Here is a 21722-nt window from a genome sequence, read left to right as displayed (position 1 = left end):
CTTTTAGCTGTTCATTTTGTATACAACATAGAATTAGTGATATCATGAACACAGCAATCTCTACAATGCCAACTGTACCCAGCACATCAAAGGGACCAAATGACTTGCCATGCATCTTGAATGACTACATTACCGCCTGCTCTGGGCTCCTCCCAAACCACTGCAGCCTCGTTCCTCGTGTCTCTTAGAGACAAGTATAAACAGTAGAAATGAAAAGCTCTATGTAGCTCCAAGTGTTGGGGTTTCAGCAAGGGTTTGATGAACAGATTGGTTTTAGGGACTGACTTTGGAAAGCTTGGTTGATGCAGCTGTCATGCCCACCTGTGAGTTTCTCATAAAACACAATGTCGAGTTTTCAAACATGGCTGATACATGATAGATCTTGGTACTTTCTGATAAACAACCCCCTCTGATGCTTAAAGTAGCAAGGAAATGCTGCCAAAGGAGGAATTTCGAATGTCACAGGGATATAAAGAACAGCTTAGACAGAGCCAGCATTTCCAAACCCGGACAGAATTGGGCTCAGAAGTGTTGAGCTATGGTAGCACTCACAAAAATTAATACACAGTTAGTACAGTGTTTGCTTCCCTCTTTCCCTTCCTCTTCCTGCTTTCTTTATTAAAAACTGGGCCCCACCCACACTCTCAATCTTATTGGAAACTGGTGATGTTTTTTCTGCATGATTAAAAAGAAAACCATCGAAAGCTGACTTCATCGTATAGTGAGATGCTGTTTCCTATCAGTCTGTGCTGAGTAGGCAAAGGAGTGTAACACAGCCATTCAGGGAGCTTAGGGAACAGGATGGGGCTGGCAGACAATAAAAGTGATTACTTCTTTGGTTAAAGAAAACAGTCTGAATTTTGGATCCCTACCCCCCCCCCCACACACACATACCTTACTATTCTTGTTCAAAGTATAAAACTTAAAACCATATGTTTAGAACTTGGAATGTGTAATGCTAAGAGACCATTTATGTTGTTATTGTTTAAAAATCTGGCATTTAGTGTTTGTTTGCATTTGAAGTTAAGAAGTCATTGTAGTTCAAATGATAAATTCACCATCTACATAGTTAGGAAGACTGAAGGTAAACACTTGGTCTTCCGTTCTCATTTGGGGCATGAGATCATTATAGTTTATAGTCTCTTGGGAACAGAAATAGAAAAAGCACAGTGTTCCCATTCTATCCTGTTCTCACACTTTGGAGGACAGGCAGCCTGGCTTCCGGCAGACCACTACCGAGACTGTGCCTACCAGTCAGGCCTGGGGACCTGTCAGCCATGTCCTCTCGCCTCCTGTGATAAGGCAGCACAATACTGAGTGTGATGTCATGCATTATCACAGAGTGTTTCTATTTTAGACAACCTACAGCTTGAAAGGTGTTCATATAGAAAGAGGTAAAACAACAGTCAAGGAACCTGGGGAGGCATAGAGCTCAACACAACCAGACAGTAAACCCTGAAAAGATCATCAGGCTCAACCAAATGTGGGCTCTATCACGGTAGTCCTGCCTCCTCCTCATCCCTAAATGGTCCACATTCTAATTTTCCACTCCTCCCTTAGGGAGGACATAGGCAAGATAGTCCCAGTCTCTCTCATAAAGCCACATTTTTTAAAATAACACGGTGAGAGCTAAGAATTTAGGAGCTCTGAGATGGAGTTATGGCATTTTGTTTTCAGCTTTCTGAATGTGTCTTAAGACAAAAGGATCCAGGTGAAGATTACACAGAGACTGGGAGCCCACATGAGCATATTATATTCTTTGTTTTGTTTTCTTTCTTTGAGACAAGAGTTTCTCTGTGTAGCCCCAGCTGTTCTGGAACTCCCTCTGTAGGTCAGGGTGGCTTCAAAGTTATAGAAACCTGCCTTCCTCTGCCTCCTGAGTACTGGGATTAAAGGCTTGCACCACCACTGCCTGAGTATTACATTCTTGTGTAATGTTCCCAGACTTAGGTTTTCCCACATGACAGAATTCTTTGCATTGTTCTAAACAGTCCCTATTTGTCCTTACATAGGTCTGGGCAAATTTAAAATTTACATAGGATATCATCCTCCCAACCTAAAGATGTCTAATACATGATTTCTACTGGAATAATTAAAAATTTTGTATTACATGAAGAATTATCCCAGTTTATTTCTGTGAAAATACCTGTTATCTATCGACCAGGCACTCACTGTTTTCCCTGTTGATAGTTGATATCTGGAAAATTACCAGCATGTTCAAGCTATCACATCTCTGTTAGGATTTTTTTTAAAAGTATAAAAAGGGGAATTACATTAAACATGGTAAAGTTCTAAGAAAAACCATATCCAGGGTTTGGACAGGTATTGACATGCTTAGGGTAGTGCTGGAAGAAACCACATCTACCAATGTCCACCAGGACAAAGGGGAGTTGGGACTCTATTTATACCTTTCACTGTTGAAAAGCCAGGGTTCATTTTTAAAGTATCAGTTACTGTCTTCAAGAACAGCACCTCCTGTGTCCACCATGCTTCATACAGGAGTCACAAGACACTATCCAAAGCCATACATGCGCAGGCATCTGGAAACCCACAGTTGAGATAAGTCACTTGCAGTTTCCCTGAATTTACACCCCAGTGCTCCATCCCTGAACCATGGCTTCTCCGTTAACACACTTTAAATTATGGATGAGCTAATTAAATTGTCCAAAGGATGCATGCTCTCCCATTCAGCATCTGGATTGTCTGAAGTGTTGTGAGAATGTGTGGCTGATATAGTTCTTCATGGGCTGAGACATGGAAAGGATCTGGTAGATTTTCCTGCCCCTCCTCAAAACCTGCTAAGTTCATGCTGCCACCAGGACTGTTAAATAATCTGCTTGTGCTGGATGCTGGTCTCTGGAAGTTTCTAAAATTCATTTCAATGTGGCAAATATATGAGATTTTACAGCTAAACAATACAAGACTTCTAGAATAAATGGAAACACATCCTTAAATATGATCTATTCCTTTGCATTCAGCTCACATCCTTGAATATGATCTATTCCTTTGCTTTAAGCTTGCTTCTTGGTGTAATTCTTAATAGCAACAATGCCTATGGTGATTTTATTAAAATGAACAGCATGTGTTCTTCTCAATAACCTGAACTCAGATTGTATGTGTGATGTGTAGTTATTACCAGATGTATGAAATGATTATAGCACCTGGTTTAACAGTACGCAGCTTAGCAGTAGTAAGCCAAACAAACAATGGACAAAGCAGTAGCATCATTAAGAATCTACAAAAGCCTATGCAGTAGGGAACATTTAGAAACGTACCCATGGACCCCACTGTACCCACTGTCCCTTGCCCTTTGCAATTTGCAACCTAGCATAAGGGATGCTGTTTTTAGCTTTAGTTTTATTTTTTACTATTTGATAGGATGTAGGAGGCATATCGCCAAAAATGTTGGATGCAATTAGTAACTTCGCCCCAGATTTACTGCTCTATGTTTAGCACATTGTTTAGGGGTTACCTGTCACAGCTTTCCAAGCAAATTGACTGGAATGAGGATAATGCCTAGGGATGGTGATAGAATATGAATTTCATGATGTATAAGCTCCAAATTGCAAATTATTTCTAGAGTGAACAGAGGAAAGACAGCAATATGTGTTAATATTAACAATTGACATTTCTATTATGCATTTTAAAAAATGGTTAAAATGTCACAAGTGAGATTAAAATCAAGTGTGTACTTTTCCTGTTATATTATTTTCTTTCTGTCAATGATGACACAAAAATATTTTGGCTTGGTCTGTAAAGCAAAGACAACTTCAGAGAAACACCTGAAGGCTGTGGTAGCACAGCTGAGACATGGCCAGCATGGCAAAAGCCCTTGTTCCCTATTCATAGGAGGAGACTATTTATAGTTTCAGGTATGACTGCTGGGCTTCCACTGTCAATGGGAAACTCGTGGTGGTCACATTAAACCATAGCATTCCAGTCCTGCTTCTATCACTAACCAGCCTGGCATATGAATGGTAGTGCTTCTGACTTCCAAACTATACCGTTGCTAATTCCAAAGTGGGAATTAAGGGTCCATTGAAATGTCATGAGGGTTACTCAGGGTTTTCTGTGATCAAGTTAATCTGGAAAACAAGATACTGTATTAGGGCTCTATATGTATTTTCTCCTCTCCTGTATGACATTTAGCCTAATCATGAATTTATTTTTGTACTATGGAGTATGGTTCCCCAACTCCTGTGACAGCGAAACTATGTAGTTGGAAAAACATCTTTAGAATGTGTGTTCTCTTGTGTTGAGGGCCATTAGATTCCTCTGTTCCTGAAAGGTGCATCCACCTAGCCTAAAGCCTATGTAAAAATGCTTTGGCAGGAGGCAGCCATGTGACTTGGGACTTTTCTAGAGCTAAATCTGAGTGCTGCTGTGACAGACTAAGGCAATTCTGCGTGATTGTTCCAGGAAGGTCTGTGTAATAATGGATCAGAGGAGGGGAAAAGATTGTTTCTGAAATCAAGGAGGAGGAGCAACAGCAAACACACAGGAAAAACAAAGTGTCCCTGACAAAGGAAAAAGAGGTCACTCCCTTGGTAAATCCAGACACCCCAGTCAATAGTGGAGCCAGTTCCCTGCAGCCACTTTAGAGAGGGTCAAATAGCAAGGCTAGCACTCCCGTGCAGTCATCTGCATTTGTGCAAAATGTCCAAATCACTACCCTTGCATGACATGAAGCCAGCTTGATTACCTAGCCTGTGGAAGCTCTACCTTCTCTTGGTAATGTTCTTGGCATGCACCAGATTCAAAAGGCCAGTCCCTCCATTTCACAGCAAGGAACAGAAGTAACACTGGCCATTGGGAATGAGTGCATACTGTGTGTGGTAGGTACAAGAGTGATCCAGATTGGCTGGGGGCAAGTTGGTTATATTAAAAAAAAAAAAAAAAAATACAGGGTTTGGGAATGAGCTTTGGATTGTTCTAGGTTAGTAGTATTTATTTTTATGATTAAATAACTGCAAATGCAGTGAAATCTTAAAAAACCCTTTCCCTACCCTCTCCCCAAACCCACCTGAAGAGTACAAATTGCCAGGGAGCAGCGGCATTGCACTGGTTAATGGGGGCGTGGGACTGGCATCAGCTGTGTTTCTAAAACACTGTAAAACCCTCCCAAGGTTTGGCACTGTGGGGACGATTGGCAATTCGAACTCAGGCTAGGTAGGGGTCTGGACAGCCTTGGGGGACCGTCCCAAAGCTTTGGCAGTGCTGTTTATGGAAGCTTCACACGCCCTCAGATCCATTGCTCTTGCAGCTAGATTCACCCTTCCAGAGCCACAAGAGGAGGGGCGTGGCCAGTGTGCCCAGGCTAGTCCAACTGCAGACTCCCCACGGCTGGGCACAGGTCAGGTAGGGAGCATTCCAGGGGAACATGGGGAAGGGTTAGGGGTACTCTTGTTTTATATGTAACTACTCATCAAACTGCTACTATTTTGCCTAGAATTTCTATCTTTTTAAAAAAAAAGTCTACAAGCCATGGGGGGGGGGGGAGAGGCAAGAAAGGAGTATGAGATTTATAACTCTCTATATAATCTATTTGGTTGCAGTTCGAAATAAGTTACTTCTCCAAAACAAAATTTACAAGATGTCCATAAACCTCAATTAGAAGGTTTTGTAACTAGTGCAGGCAGCACCACCAGTTAAGAAATCCCAAGTGCTCAAGGAATATCAACCAAAACATTATTTCATTATTTTTTCTTCACAATAAAAATGTTTCTCAATTATTTTTTTCTCTTAATTTATACAATTTTTTGCATTAAGCTAATCCGAGAGAGAGAGAAACAGAGAGGGAGAGAGAAAGAGGGAGGAAGAGAGAGAGAGAGAGAGAGAGAGAGAGAGAGAGAGAGAGAGAGAGAATTGAGAAGTTGACTATATGGACTGCCAAATTTGTACCTTTGGAAGAAGGGCTGTGGGGACTCCAGAGTAAGAACACCCCAAATCAACAAGCGCATGTCCGTCACGGATTGTACCCACACCTGTCTCCTCTGTTCTCCTCCTACTTGACCCATAATATGCATCCACATGTCCATGTCTCCACAAGCCAATGCTTGTGGATATTTTGTACTGAGACATTCTGAAAGGCAGTAACTAAGTCCCTAATTCCAATGTTGAAAACACGGTATACAAAAGTAAGCAAATTTCCTGGGAAACCATTATTAATTCTCTCTGCAAAGAAAAGCAAGTTCCTGGAGGAGTCAAGACAGTTTGCAGTCCTTAGAGTCCAAAATAACCTTTCCTTCTCCACACTGGGCTTCAGGCAGGCTCTGCAGCTGAAGGACAGAGGGCTGGGCAAAGGGGCAGGGATGGCTAATGAGTGGGCCCTGAGAGGCCATGCTGACAAACACTCACCCTCAGAAAGAATAAACCAAGGCGGACTCGGGGTGTGGGTCTGCAATGAAAATCTTGGTTGTTTGGGGATGGTTCAATCGTTCTAAAAGAACAGCCTAGTATGTTCTGTAAATTAACTTCTAAAGTAGAGACTGGGAAAATGCCCATAGCTTTGATGTTAGTAAGGGAAGAGCAGCAATCCAGGCCCCCAAATAACTCTGTGCTGTTTTTCTCTTAGGATTCTTGCTTGAATTCCCAGTCAGCTCTGTTGCCAATGCACACAGGTCCCCCAGGAGTCAGTCTACTATTTCCCCTTCAGGCTAAGGCAGGCAGTTTGTGTCTGCCTGGGGAATGCTACTGGGTATAGACAGAGATTTGCAACCAAAGATGAAAGGCATGTCTCAATGGTTTGCCACCAAATACCAACGTGTGGTGGCTGGGAACAGCACTCATGAGTGATTCTAGGCTGCTGTTTCTCCCAACACTGTTTGAAAGACATGAAAGCTACAAAGCAGGCTGGGGAGGCTGTGTAGACTGCAGCAGACAGAGTGAGGTGGTGATTCCTGGGGCTTGACTCTCCAAGGCAGACAGCCAGTGTCAAAGAGGCACCAGACTCACCCCAGCCTTTCCTCACTGGAGATGGAAAGTCATCCTGCACTGTGATGTGCTTTCCACCCCACTTTATCCCCTTTCTGTGGGTTATTGGTGAGACAACAACTCACAGTGAAGTCAGCGGCTCCCCTTGCTTGATGCATTGTGTGAGTAAGGATGAGAGGCATAGGGCTGATTAACTACACCCCAAGTCTGTTACACTAATGAATGAAGGAAGGGGACAGGTAGGGATGCTGTCCAGTGTGCAGGCAGCTGCCATGGACTCTCCATCCTCTAGGCATCCCTCAGTCTCCAAGAGCAGACAACAAATAATAGCATGTTGCAGTACTCCTTTGCTGGAGTACTGAAGACACAAGCTTAGAGGGGAAAGCATTTCAGAGGAAGCTGCCAGGCTGAGGGCACCACCACCACATCATGAGGAGACACACTGCCATGTTGCCTGCAGTTACAGGCCTGCCCTGCCCACAGGTGGAGAGGACACCAACGAAGCTGCCTGAAGGACCATAAAAGAGATTGTGAAAAGAACGTTAAAGGGAATACATGGCCTATCTTCCTTTTGTCTCATATGTGGGATCAATGGCTACCTATGGATGCATTTCAAACAATGATAGAGGGGCTGGGAGCCCATAAACTCTTTCCCGCCACTCAACAGCGTTAGCGGGGAAACCCTCTGCTTTCCACCTGATAGGGAAAGGTCACCAGGGAAGGGGTTCTGTGTTGGGGGATCCTAATTATAATTCCCACACCTTTTACTACATTGAGAGAACAGTATGTCAAAAGTCCTCTAGTCTGGGACAGCGGAGACCCTATAGAACTAACTCACTGCTCTTCTGTTTTGCTACTATTCCTAAACTTCACCACCATGACTGTAATATTGTCGGGGCAGCCTCTGTAGAAGGACTGCAGAACAATGCTTTTGGCCCCAAAGTGAGGCTCATCCAAGCGCTCCTTGATGAATCGAACTGCTTCTTCATTGCTGAAAGCATCCCACAGACCGTCTGATGCCAAGATCATGAACTCAGGCTGTAGCTTGTCCAGGTCAAAGGTCAGGATATCTGGGTCTGGGATGACCACATTGAGATTTTTCAGTGGATAATCTCCCAGGGATCGAGACATGGCCAGGATTCCCTGGACCCTCCAGGAGCCATTGAAACTGATGAATCCACCTGGAAAGACAAAGTGGGTAAGTCTGTTGGCTTGCCAAGCAGATATCTTGAATACTTGATATAGTCTTGGTGTGTATACCACAAGCTGGTCTGCAATATGTGAGCTGGGTCACAGGTGGTAATCGCCCATCCACCCCATTGCCTTTGTCACTACCAAGCCAACGGCATCTTGCTGCAGAGCCTGGGAGGGAACTTCATGCTCTCATCCTTTGGCACTGGTAATGCTGGCAAGAATATTAAAGGTAGAGTATGGGTGAAGACAGAGTATCAGTTTTTAATATGACACTGTGGCAGCTCAGTTATTGACAGCATGTAGCTGCAGCATGGGGATTTGAGGAAGAGTGGCAAAAAAAAAAAAAATTGCTGAGAAGCAAGTGGACAGGCAGGGATACATCTCTGAAACAAGCCCTTAGTGAGGCCATGCTGGGATGTACTGACTGACGTGGATCCCAAGCAGAACTACGATGAAGGAAAATCACATTTTAGGTATATTTAGTGACCCTGCATGAGAAATAATCTCCTCTTGATGCTTTATCTTCCTAGCTGCCAAATGAGTATAATGTCCACCTCATTGTATAGTGAGACTGTAAGAAGGTACTCCGTAGAAATCCCACAGCATGGCGCCCGACAGCACATTTGCTCTATGCTAACTATTCTCTACCCCCTCCCATTTCTACTTTTGAGAGGGAACTAAAGTCTCTTAGAGTCCAAGATAGTCTTAAACTCACTATATGACTGAGGCAGGCCTGAATTTCTGATCCTCTGATTCTACTTCACAGCTCTAGGGTTAAAGACATATATCACCATCCCTTCTGTTATGATTTCTTTAAAGGAGCTAGAACAGTGTTCATTCACATATTTGTCAGATAGTCATTGAATACCTATACTGTAGAAGGGATTTTTTTTTTCAAGATACAAAAAGTACATAAGACCTAGACTTTTTTACTGACAACGTGAGGAGAGAGAAGCCCCATTTGTTAAAAGTTGCCCTGTTAAAAGTGGCACACTCTTCTGGGAGTTTAGTATCTGCTACCCACTGAAGTAAGGGAGGATGGAGGAATGACCATGGGAGTGACATCATAGAGGAGCTGTAAAGGAATGGTGGGCAAAACATTGCACAATTCCAGCAAGTGTGGTGTAGCAAGGGCTCTTTAGTCAGTCATAGTTTTAATTGGCCCCATCACTTACTAGCTGTCTGTGTGTGGACACAAGTCTCTCTGAGGTTCCAGTTTACTGGCTATAAAGTAATTATCCTCACAGAATGTATAAAAATACATTCTGTAGTGTATCAGGCTCAGCTCTTAGTACTCTGAACACAATGAATGGCAGCTGATACTGATGCTGTTAGTGACATAGCAGAGACAGAAATGTCAGCTTATATAATATGTGGCCCAGACTGGCTGGAGCTTCTTGTCATGCTAAGCAGGAGGAAGAGAGAAGTCCTAAGTCTAGGGTCATCATAGACACAAATGAAGATGATAACACTCATCACCATCCCTTAAGCCCTCCTAGGGCAACTGAAACAGATTCACAGCTGGTCCAGGCACACACAATATGAGACTGCAGAGTGTTCAGCTCTAAATGGAACATCTATATCATGTCCACTCTGCCCAGGGTTCAGAGACATTGAAGCAGAGGGGGTAAAAGAATGTAAGACCCAGAGATGGTGGATGACTACACCCAGGAACTGGTGTGTGTGTGTGTGTGTGTGTGTGTGTGTGTGTGTGTTTGCACATAGCAGGACAGCTGCATATATGAATTCACAACAATTGTGACTATATACACAGTACCTGGTGCAAGCTCAAGCCAGACAACAATCAAGTATGGAGGTGAGAGATGGACATTAATCTCACTCCTACCTAAGGAACTATTAGCAATTGACAGCTGCTGGAAGGGAGTCCTTTTCTGTAAGGGTGTGACACTGGGTAATTAGACTATGATCCCAGTAGATAACCTCACATCTAAGAGTATATGGGCAGCACAAATTGGACATGATGGGTGTGTGTGGGGGGGGCACAAGATTAGGTAGGTAAGGTGATGGTTGATCTTGGCTGTCAACTTGACTATATCTGGGATATGTACCCAAAACAGCTGAACATGTCTGCGAAGGATTTTCTTGATTGGATTGTCAGGGGCGGGAAGACTCACCCTAAATTTAGGCTATACCCAGTGGCAGCCTACATATATAAAAAGACATGAAAGAAGGGAGATTTTGTGTTTTGCCTATTTGCCCTCACTCTTGATGGCCTGTTCATCTATCCTGCTGCTGAGGCACTTCTTTGCTGGTGTTAGAACCTATTTCTTTGGGAGACAATGTAGACTGAAGACCACCCGAGACATCCAGCCTTGTGGACCATACAACTGATGCATTCCTGGCCTTTTCATTGGGAGACAGCCATTGTTGGACTAGCTGGACCACAGATTTTAAGCCAGTCAAATAAATCATGTATATATGTATATTCCCTATCAGTTCTATTCCTCTAACAAATGCAGGTGGGTCTGGGAGAGATTGGGGGAGGAGAGTGAACATAATCAAAATACGTTGTATGAAATGAAATTCTGAAAGAATAAACATATTTAAAAAAATACACACCCTTGCCTAATTCTTGTAAAGGAACAGAGTAAGTCAATTAATCTTAGAGACAGTGTGAAAATTTGTTCATATAAGGAAGCACTGCAGAGTGGGAGTGTGTGTGTCAGGTATGAGTTCAGGAGCAGATAGAGGATGGCATGATAGTGAAATGTCAGGAACACATGCTGGAAAGTAAGGTGGAGTTGCTGGGTGCCTGTGTGTCCTGCCAAGTTTAGCTATCTGGATCTTGAGTTTGGACTTAAGAGTGTACTCCTATGAGGAGATGGTGCCTAATAAATGAAAGTTGGTGTTTTACTCATCTTGCCTGGAGCTCATCAAAGCTTGATGGATGCTCTGAAAACATTATTCCATTTCATCAGCAGAAAATCTAGGCAGAACTTTCACTCAAAATTGTTGTGCATCACAAGCAGGAATTGAAGTGAGGAGTTATTATAAAACCCAGCCCTGTTAGTCTGAGGCATGTAGCTTCCTGTTGTGAAACACCAAGGCTCATTAGTCTCTCTTCATTTCCTCATTGGGTAGAAGCTAACTCGAAATAACCAAGAGTCTCTGCAGGTCCACACCCACAGCAGGGGTCCAGGCTGCCTAGCTGCTAGCATATCCCTGGGCTGTGAGTTTAGAGAGTGAAGGGAGTCTTGCCTTCCACAGATAGGAAACTCTCAGACCTAATAATGCTCAGGGTTATGGTCTCAGTATCTCTTTACTGAACTACACATGGTAACCCATGCCTGAATTGAAGGACTTGGGAGGCAGAGGAAGGAGAATTGGGACAGCCTGGGCTACCTGAGACCCCCATCTAAAAAAATGAATGAATTTCACCTTAGTGGTTTCACATAGACCACCCCACTTAGAGCTATAGCTTTAGACACCCCCATTTCCTCATCTGCTTTATGCATCTACTCAGTAGTTACTGCCTTATGATCTACTACAGAACTCATTGATCTTTGATTGGTGCCTCTTTACCTTCATCTCAGCCAAGATCAGAATGTAAATTTCATAAGGGCTTTTGGCGGGGGTAGGGGAAATAGGGTATGCTGAATAAACAGCAGGCCCTTCTGTTCCCATTTAGGATGGTCACTGAGTTGGGTGCTGAGATCAAGTTCTTGCCTCCAAAGAGTCACAGAGAGGTGAGAGCCAGCTACATGCATGCATTTTACAAGGAACCTAAAGAGACTTACTGAGAATGCTGTGGAAAGACAGAAAGGGCAGCCACCCCAGGCTGTGGAAGCCTTTGTCCCAGTGGGATGTGGAACTCTTCCAGCAGGACACTCCTAAGTTGCATTTTAAGGGACATACACTTTTCATCCACTTGGAAGTGGGAATGACACTTGCATGGGCACAAATATGTCATTGGAGCTCATGCTGGAGTGTTAGGAGTCTAGCATGGCTGCAAGGGAGCAGAGGTCTAGTGATCAAATTGGACTTTAAATTGAAATGGGCTGTCTTTGGTCCTTTTGGAACCTTTAGCTGTGGAGGATGACAAATTAAGTCATCATCAATTAATGAGAAATGTACAGTATAGGAATATAGACTAGGTAATAGTCATGACATAGTGACCCGGTGTGTTGCTGGCAAAGTGAATTTGTTCCCTAAAACCTCTCCAAGAAATCACCTAGATAACCAAACAAGGTGGCAAACTTCCTCCAAGGGACTCACAAACTCACCAGCTCTCTTTATCCTTTTCCTCTCCTTGAGTTGATAAGGCTTGTGATCATGAGACAAAGGAATGGCGTTCCCATCTTTGTCACACAGAACTCCTCGAGAATCACCAACATTGGCCACGGTGAGGTCTTTATCTGATAGTAGAGCAATCAAACATGTTGTGCCTGCAAGACAGAAGACAGAGGCAGTGTAGGCGGGACAGCACACTGATGTTCCCTTGCTTCTCCTAGTCCCTGGACTCTTCCATCATTAAAGCTTCTCTTGCTCGGAGGGAGTTTTCTGTCAGCTACTCTGGGAATGATCACAGTTCACTTCAACATCACTGATCAGAGCTGACAGTCCATTTTCTTAACTGTGTTACACTGTCACTGAAATAGGCTAGAAAGAACAGTATCGTTTTCCTAAATCACTTTGTTTCTGCCACTCTTAATTTAAAAATACCACATCTAAAAGGATCAGGGGAGAATCCAAATCAGTTTGAAGCCATAGACAACTGGTGCATGTCATCATCGTCTCACAGGTGCTCAGTCTCTGAGAAGTCTCAGTGATAAGTGTGTGAACAGGAAAATCGACAGGGAAGCTAGAAGTGGAACAGAGGGGAGAGCACCAGCTTGCCCGAAGCTCGCACAAGACAAGCTGTCCTCAGCTCCCTTCGAAATGAAAAGGAATACAGCAAAGAGAACCAAGCAGTCTTTTACCTCTTCTGCCCTGCCTGGCACTGCCAGCAGTCAAGTGTCTGCAGAAATGTGCCACGCACATTGTTGAAAAGTACTCCATGTTTGTCCTTACCAGGTCCTTCCTTGTTAAGAAAGTCATACTCCACAATTGTTATGAGCACTTTCCCACCAGGCTGGTCCCAAATAACACACAGAAACAGTGTATTAATTATGAAACTGTTGGCCAGTTACTAGTGTTTCTTATTGGCTAGCTCTGTCTTAGCTAATAACTCGTTTCTATCAATCTAAGCATTTCCTCGTGGTCTTATCTTACCAGAGAGAGGGTCCAGACCTCTTCTCTCACATCCTACATCTTGACTCCTCTCTACTACATCTCTCAGAATTCTCCTTGTCTCCCAGTCTGCCTATCTTGCTTTCCTATTGGCCAACAGGGCTTTATTTATTAACCAATAAGAGAAACATATTTACAGAATGACATCTCCCATCACATAATAAAACTGTAACTTGCACCTAAAAGACCTTTTAGTTTTCGTAGAACTGCAATAAAAAAAGGGAGGACCCCACTCATAAACAGAAAGAACGAAGATTGGTGAGAGCAGGAGGCTAGTTATGAAAACTAGCATATTCTGTTATGGTTGTTTTACATCCTATTCTTTTTAAATTTAACGACTGAGTGTGATTGTAGATGGTGGGGAGTGCAAGAAGGTGCCTGCACCCACATTGGCTCATGTGTGCAGGTCAGAAGGTAACTTTTGGAGTCGGTTCTCTTCTTCCACCTTGCTGATAAAGAGTGCTCTTGCTTCTGTGGCTCTCTTTGCTAGGGATAGGGATACTATGTCTATGATGAAACATCATGATCTATAGCAATGTGGGAAAGGGTTTATTTGCCTTCTGCTTCTGTGTCATTGTCCATCAAAGAAGGAAGTCAGGACAGGAACTCAAAGAGAGCAGGAATCTGGATGCAGGAGCTGATGCAGAGCCCATGGAGGATGCTGCTAACTAGCTTGTTCCCTATATTTTACTTAGCCTGCTTTCTTATAGAGCTAGGACCACCAGCCCGGGATGGCCACCACAATGGGCTGGGCACCTCTCAATCACTAATTACAAAAATACCTTACACGGTTGCCTACAGTCCAATCTTAGGGAGGCAATTTCTCAACTGTGGTTCCCTCCTCTCAGAAGACTTTAGCTTGTGCCAAATTGATACAAAAGTATGTAGCCATTCTTAGCCATCAGGAAAATGCAAATCAAAACTATTTTGAGATTTCATCTGACAACTGTCAGAATGGGCAAGATTAATAAAACAAATGGAAGTTCATGCTGGCTAGGATGTTGAGTAAATACAACACGCCTCCATTGCTGGTGAGATTGCAAACTTGTATAACCTCTGCGGAGAACAGAGTGGCTGTTCCTTGGGAAGATGAGAATTGTTCTACTTCAAGATCCAGCTATACCACTCTTGGGCATATACCCAAAGGATGCTTCCTCCTACTACAGAGGCTCTTGCTCAGCCTTGTACATTGATGCCCTATTCATAACAGCCAGACATTGGAAACAACCTAGATGTCCCTCAACAGAAGAATGGATAAAGGAAATGTGGTACACTTACAGAATATTATTCAGCCATTAAAAAAGTAATGAAATTCACAGGTAAGTGGATAGGACTAGGAAAAAAAAATCCTGGGTGAGGTAATCCAAATCCAGAAAGACTCATATGGAATATATTCACTTATGTGTTGATATTAGCTGATAAGTCTATGATGACCAATGTTCTACAATCAGTAGAACAACAGAAATTAGGTATAGAGTAAGGAACTAGGAGAACAGACAGATATCCCTAGGGAAGAAGACTAGATATTTATGGATAGACACAGGGGACTGGAATGGAAGGATCAAGTGTGGAGGGGAGAGGAGAGGGGAGTGATGGAAGGCATGAGGGGAGAGGCAGCTAAACTTAAGGGTCATTTGAGGGGTAGTATGGAAACTTAATACAATAGAAGCTTCCTAAAATATAGACATATATGAGGATGATCTAAATGAAACCACTAAAACAATTTTAACATCCTATAAATACAACTCAAATAATCAGAAATCATTCCCCTTCAGGTTTTATGTTGATTGGATTTCATCTGCAACTACTTTTACTTTGTTCTAAGTATCTGCTTGGCTAAACATGACCAATAAAACCAGAGCAGAAATTCTTTTATGTGGCACATTAGAGTTTGAAAGGTAAAATAGAGGCACTGCTTTCCCAGATGTCACATGCTATGTGGGTGCACGTCATCGAACTTATGGACCTCTCTGCCCTTTTCCCTTCTCCATGCTTAGGGCAAGGCAAGGATGCCTCATTAATGGCTTCTACAGCATTTAAACCTATGCCATTAGCCTAGTTGACACTGAGGTTAATCCCAGGTTCTTGCTGTAGGGAATCTCCAGTTTGGGCCCCACTCCAAATCCCACCCTCAGAAAACCTGCCAAGCAGTGGCTGCTCAAGACTATGCTCACAGAGTACTTAAGCTCTGGTTCCTAGAGCTCCCACATGATACCAGGCCCCCCCCCCATCACCCAGAAATGTTTTGCTCATTGCACCTGGACGTATAATTTGACCTAATTTGACTTATTGCATGGATGGAGAAATCCACTACCAGAGACTCCAGAAATACTTATCACTTAGTAGGCATTTCCCTCAGCCTGTTTTACAGGGATCCAGGGAAGGTGATCCCCCCTCTGCCAGAAGCAGTGAGGCCAGACTGAGTAAATGAGGATCAGAGTTAATATGGTAACCACAGGGACAGAGGATGGCACACAGACTTTAAACCAGATTGGGTAGGTCCATCAGGGAGGGAGGAAGGAAGAAGGGGTGTGGTTTAGAATAATCTATCTCTGGGCAGGAAACAGGGTGCTCCCTGGAACTCAGGGATGTTTACTGTGAGCTTCTGGGAAAGGCTTTGTTGTCAGTGGCACACACAGAATAAGAAAGGATCATTTCCTTGGCTCAGTATTGTCCTGTGAGTTTTACTTAACAGGGACCATTATCTTGCAACTGAGGGGACAATCTCAGCATCGAAAAGTAGAGACTGGAAAGCACATAGTCCCTGTGATCTCAGCCAGTGTGAGCCTCCACAGTGGCAGATCTCATGATCTTTGGCCCCATTCCAACTGTCCAGCATCATGGAAACTGCTGAGCCAGTCTGTCCCAGCGCGTGTGTGTTCTGTGAGGTAATACAGATCTTTTCTGTTAGAGTCATTTGACTCAGGTTTGAGATCTAGCTCAGGATGCAGGTTTCAGAACTGTGCTGCCTTTGTTATCAAGAGAATCTTAGGCTTAGGAAGAGTTCTGGATAACTGGAATGTGTTCAGTGTCCTTTCTACAGAAAAACAAAACAACAGCAAACCTGCCCACATCCTAACACACGGCCTGTAAGGAGCTGGAGAAATAATCTATGTAAAAGCAATGCAGAATGATCAAAAGAAGTCAGAACACTGCAGCACAAACATATTGTTTGGTCTTCACACATGGTTACAAAACCATTTATAATATAATACTACTCAACAGGACAAACTACTCTGTTGCCAAGAAACACCAGAAAAACACATCCCAGGAGGAAATGCTTGCAATGGCACCTTCTTCGCTATGCTGGAGGAAAATAACCTCTATGTTTTTGGTTACTAGTTTTGAGTTAAATTGATTTATTCCATTTTGAAATACCAGGACATAACACTATTCCTTAATTTGGAGCCTCAGGATGTTTTCACATTAGCAGTTTTGTTCTTCATGAGACTGGTGGTTAATTAGGAGGAGATTTTAAATAACCTCACCTTCCAGATATAAAAAGAACTGTGAACCTGGGTACAGTGGTACATATCTGTGATTTCAGCATTGTGGAGGTAGAGGAAGGTGGAACAGGGGTGAATGGTGAATACAGAGTGAATCTGAAAACAGCCTGCACCAGAGAAGGCCCCATCTCAAAAAATGACAACAACAAAAAGAGCAACAAATGTCTGGGAAAGTGAGTTTGTACAGTGTAGACTTCAAAGTCCACACTGAGTGAAAGCTGGTGAGCCTCTGACCTTTACATCCGAGGAAATGGCAGGCACTACAGTCCATTCAGCTGCTCTAGCCAGAAGCCTAGGCAGTGTGCTTGGTTTTTCTCTGTTCCCCAGTCGAGCTGTCTGGGGAGCCACTAGGTGCTGTAAAACACACCATCACCTGCAGTTCTCTAGTTGTCACAGTATTGATGCCAACAGAGGTCACTGTCGTTTCGGACAGCAGACTATACCAGGAGTCCATCAAGTGAGAAGCAACAGTGGTCCAGATCCTGTGCGACCTGGCCCCAACCCAACTGTCCATTATCACCTTCTCCCTTGTTGGAGGCTTCCCTTTTGTTGCTCACATCTGCCAAGCCTTTTGTCATTTGAGGCCTTTGTACACACAGTTTTCCCTCTGCTGTTCTGTCCTTGATACTGGCCAACACATCTGCTCTTGTGTGAGCTCAAGAAAGAGATTTTCAGAGAGCCCCTTTCTTGTGGATTTATTACTTTATTTATTGCTCTCTCACACAGCACTATGTAGACATCTTGTTTATTTATTTAAAGCGTTGAATCTCAGCCCTGCCCTAGAGAATATAAGCTTCCCAAGGACAAAGGATACTGCTTGTTTCCCTTCTTCTGATGCTGCCTAGACTACTACAGGTACTCATTATTTCCTGAATCAGCCAATTAAAAGATGGCTGAGTAAACAGTCTTCTGACCTTGTGCTTATCATCTGATACCTTGTTCAATACTATACCATACATGGCTTTCTAGACACTATCATTCAAGAAGCCACTGAGGATTTTTGTTTGTTTGTTTGTTTTGTTATTAATCACTGCTCAAAACATGATTCCCCTCCTGACTAGGGATAGCCTATGGTCCTATGCACACTCTGATAGGTGGAGAGAATGTTCAGCCCAGGTGTGTTCCTGTAGTGAGGTATTTACTTTGTCTGCACCACACAGCCTTTCTACCTCCCTGCTTTTGTTGTGGTCTGTCAGGTACTCTAGGCCTTAGCCAAAACTGGCTGTACCAAAGCTACTGTGAGACCTTGTATGACAGTCCAGGTAGCCTACTGTTTCTGTCCTCACTGCACCATTTGGAAGTTGCCCATCCACACATCCTGCCTACCCTTGTATTGTTATTTTCCTTCTCAGGTCTTTGATGAGGTTAAAGATTAAACTATCACAACTATTATTCTCTCTTTCTAGTTAGACATATTAGGTACTATACTTAAGCTTTCCACCTTAGGACAACTCTATTGTAAACCCCGTTACGCCTTCATCCTAGGACTAGATATGTAGGACTTAAGTTTGTGTGTTCTCGATTTTACTTTTCTTAGAGCACACTTGTTATTCATTGTTTTGTATATAGTTTTGTATCAAGCCTAAATCTTTTCTTTAGACTAAAAGGGGAGTTGTAGTGAGATATTCACTTTGTCTGCACCTGTGGCACTGAACATGCCCATTGGGGGTGGGGACAGGGGCAACGTTACCTGGAGGAACTAAGTCTGAGGAGGAGCTCTGGGAACTCTCTTGCAGCACGGGGACAGGAGAACATCCGGAGGTAACCTTGGGACCAGGAACCTACTGGTGTTCATCTGTCTATGTTGTAAATTATTTCTACCTGAATAAACATCTATTCGGTCTATCTGCTTCTCCTGATCTTTATTAAACCTCAGTATGTTCCCACTCTGTTCTTTGGCCCAGGATCTTGGTTTAGTGCAAAGGAACATGGGTGGGACTCTCATTCTCCCCACATGTTCCATTAGAGAGCAGTAAAGGTGCATCACAGTGGCTGTTACATGAACAATCTGGGTCCACTTCTGCAGTACAGTGAACCAGGGATGCTTTGTGTTGTACTAATTATCCCAGGTTTCCTGCAGGAAAACACTAATGCAAACTGCTCATGGGTCTACTCCTCCAAACTGGAATTCTCTCTCCTGAATTAATGCTAGGGACACTGACATGGAGGCTTTTCTACACTTGGATAAATGTCCCAGTTGGGTGATATTAGGCGCTTACTCTATCCAAATTCAAAATGTAATTTCAGGGACGTTTAAGCCCAAAATATCTTTTTGTTAAAAATTTCTAAGTGAAGAAATGTGGTATATTTACACAATGGAGTATTACTCAGCTGTAAAAAAAGAATGATATCATGAAATTTTCAGGCAAATGTATGGAATTAGAAAAAAACATCCTGACTGAGGTGACCCAAACTCAGAAAGACAAACACAGTATGTACTCACTCATAAGTGGATATTAGATGCAAAGCAAAGGACAACCAGGTTACAATCCACAGCTCCAGAGAAGCTAGGAAACAAGGAGGACCCTGGGAAGGGAAATTAGATGAGATCTGCTGGGTAAACCAGGGGAGGGGCTGTGACTACAGATGGCGAAAGAAAACAGGGTCACACATACACACATGTGTATGACATACATGTAACAGAAAAGTTCTGAAAACATGAAGAGTTAACTCAGTGAGATTTGAGCCACTGTTGGTTTCTTTTAAACTTTCCTGAATTAAGATAAATTTTGTATGCTATGTAAAACTATAATTTACTCATAACATTTCAGGAGGATATTTACCGCATAAACAAGGTAGTCGATACGTAAAACAGGGGAGGAGGAAAGAGCCGATAATTTGGACTAAGAGAATGAGATGGTACAGACAGAAAAAGGCTCAGGGCAATAGCAATGGCAACGAAGGTGGAAACACGTTCAATCGTTCAGGTTCAGTTTCAACCGCCAGGGCTGAGCCACCGGCAGCTCAGTGATGGATGCAAAAGCTGCGGCTGTCTTTGTGTCATCTTGCATGGCTTTACACGTCCCTGGGCAGGACGCCCAATCTCCACAGGGGAACACTGATTTGTGTGCCAGCCAGGTCATTTCCCCTCACTTCCTGGACATCCCTGTACTCTCTAAGGCACACATCGATAGTTTAAAAACTGAGGTCATGGAGAACCTTAGTTTATAGAAATCTACTGTAACATCTTTCCCTAGGTGGATGATTCCAGGTTTTTGTTGGTGTGCCCAGGGGTAGCAGCCTTGTTCAGTTGAACAGAGTTCAGTGTGAGGACTGGAGTTCATCTCCCAGCAGACATCAGGGGGTTTACAAATGCCTACAACTCAGGCTCCAGGGGATCTGATACCCTCTTGTAGCCTGTGGGCACTTGCAAATTTCTGTGTGTTAACAACCCCTCCAGCCCCCCCCTACACACACACAGAAATACTTTTCCAAAAAGAAAGAAACACAGTGGAATGAACACAGTCTATGGCCTTGCTCATTACAGTCAGTAACACTCACGCAATGCTAGACTGCTCATGCTAATAACATTTCTATGACACTAAATATGAAGAATAAGGAAAATTGGCATTTTGTTTTCTTTTGGAAAGAGAGAAAGAAATTGGAGAGTGTGGGAAAGGAGTGGCAAGGGGCAGAAATCAGGTATGCAAGGAGAAAAAAGGGAGAGACACAAAATCAGGGACACCACACTTCAAGGACTTCAGTAATGTTATGATAGCCAAAGGGCCATTCTTTATACCCAGTGTAGGAGAACCCAGACATTCTATGATGAAGATATATTACTCTTTTTCTTCCTCCCCATTTTATGTATCAAATACCTTGCTTCTGGTAGTAAATATTCTCCTGAAATGTTGTGAATAAATTGCAGATTTTTATATAGCATATAAAATTTATCTTAATACAGAAAAGTATAAAAGAAGCAAACCAAATGGGCTAACACAGTTTATCTGGTGGAGATCTGACAGGGAATGTCAGGGCCTAATGATGAACAGTGCCTCGACCCATCGGACCTAATGATGAGCAGAAATCATACTGGCATAAAATATACTGGGAAAAGCGGAGGAAGCAGGTCATTAGTGAACATATCACCCAAGAATGTTAAAGTCACTGCAAGCAAAACTTTCCAGCCCTGCCTCCCACAGCCAACACTGTGGCCACTTCTGTCTTGAAGCACAGATGACGAACCAGGCTGCTCTAGCATGAGAGTCTGCCCCTACCCCCATTAGCACAATCTTTAGGTCTATCTGAGTCTGACCTGCTTTTAAAGCTTCCACAGGTCCCTTTTCTCATAGTTAATGTGGTGGCACAGACAGACCTGTCAGTACAGCATCTAGTTTGGAAAATTAAGCCACAGGCTGTAATCTTTTTCACTCTGTTTCCTCTTGTCTGTTTCCACAGGCCTTGCAACCCTGCTCCAGGTTTCCCTGCAGGCAGGCCCTCTCTGCTACATGATGATATTGGCTCTGCCAAGATAATCACCTGAGACAATTTATAGCAATGAGTGGTTCACTCCACAAATCCCCTGAAATGAGTGTGATAGTTATCAGTTTGGAAGTCCTTTTATGTTAAGAGTGTTTGATTGAAAGTGGCTGAAGACAGGTCTCCCTGTGTGGAAAGACACACATGGGCACAGAAGTGGGACAAGCTGAGCATTTAGTGTCAGGCTGTATGCTGCGTTCCTGGAATATACTACCCTAACAGCCTAGAGGGCACTACTGCTATCTTTATTTTACAGATGATGACACTGAAATTGAGCAACTGATTAGTCCAGCCAGAGGCACAAAATACTATTGCTTTCATCCATGAGCCAGCTACTGCTAGACCACAATTAAGGCAATA

The 21722-nt window shown here is 43.3% G+C and overlaps 1 protein-coding gene across 1 annotated transcript in view; it reads right to left on the bottom strand.

Annotated features, from left to right (window-relative positions):
* Positions 1-7398: 7398 nt before the first annotated feature.
* The window catches only part of Ppm1l (protein phosphatase, Mg2+/Mn2+ dependent 1L), a 260607-nt gene continuing 246283 nt past the window's right edge, over positions 7399-21722 (bottom strand). Inside the window, exons 3-4 of the mRNA XM_051198784.1 lie at positions 12372-12533; positions 7399-8114 (exon numbers count right to left, since the gene is read on the bottom strand). Coding sequence (XP_051054741.1) covers positions 7768-8114; positions 12372-12533 — 509 coding nt within the window. The 3' untranslated portion in view covers positions 7399-7767. The remainder of the gene's footprint in view (positions 8115-12371; positions 12534-21722) is intronic.

This window comes from Phodopus roborovskii, unplaced genomic scaffold (genome assembly GCF_943737965.1).
Source record: "Phodopus roborovskii unplaced genomic scaffold, PHOROB, whole genome shotgun sequence".
NCBI lineage: Eukaryota > Metazoa > Chordata > Mammalia > Rodentia > Cricetidae > Phodopus > Phodopus roborovskii.
Note: the sequence above shows the minus strand (reverse complement) of the source record. Positions and strands in the feature narration are given on the sequence as shown.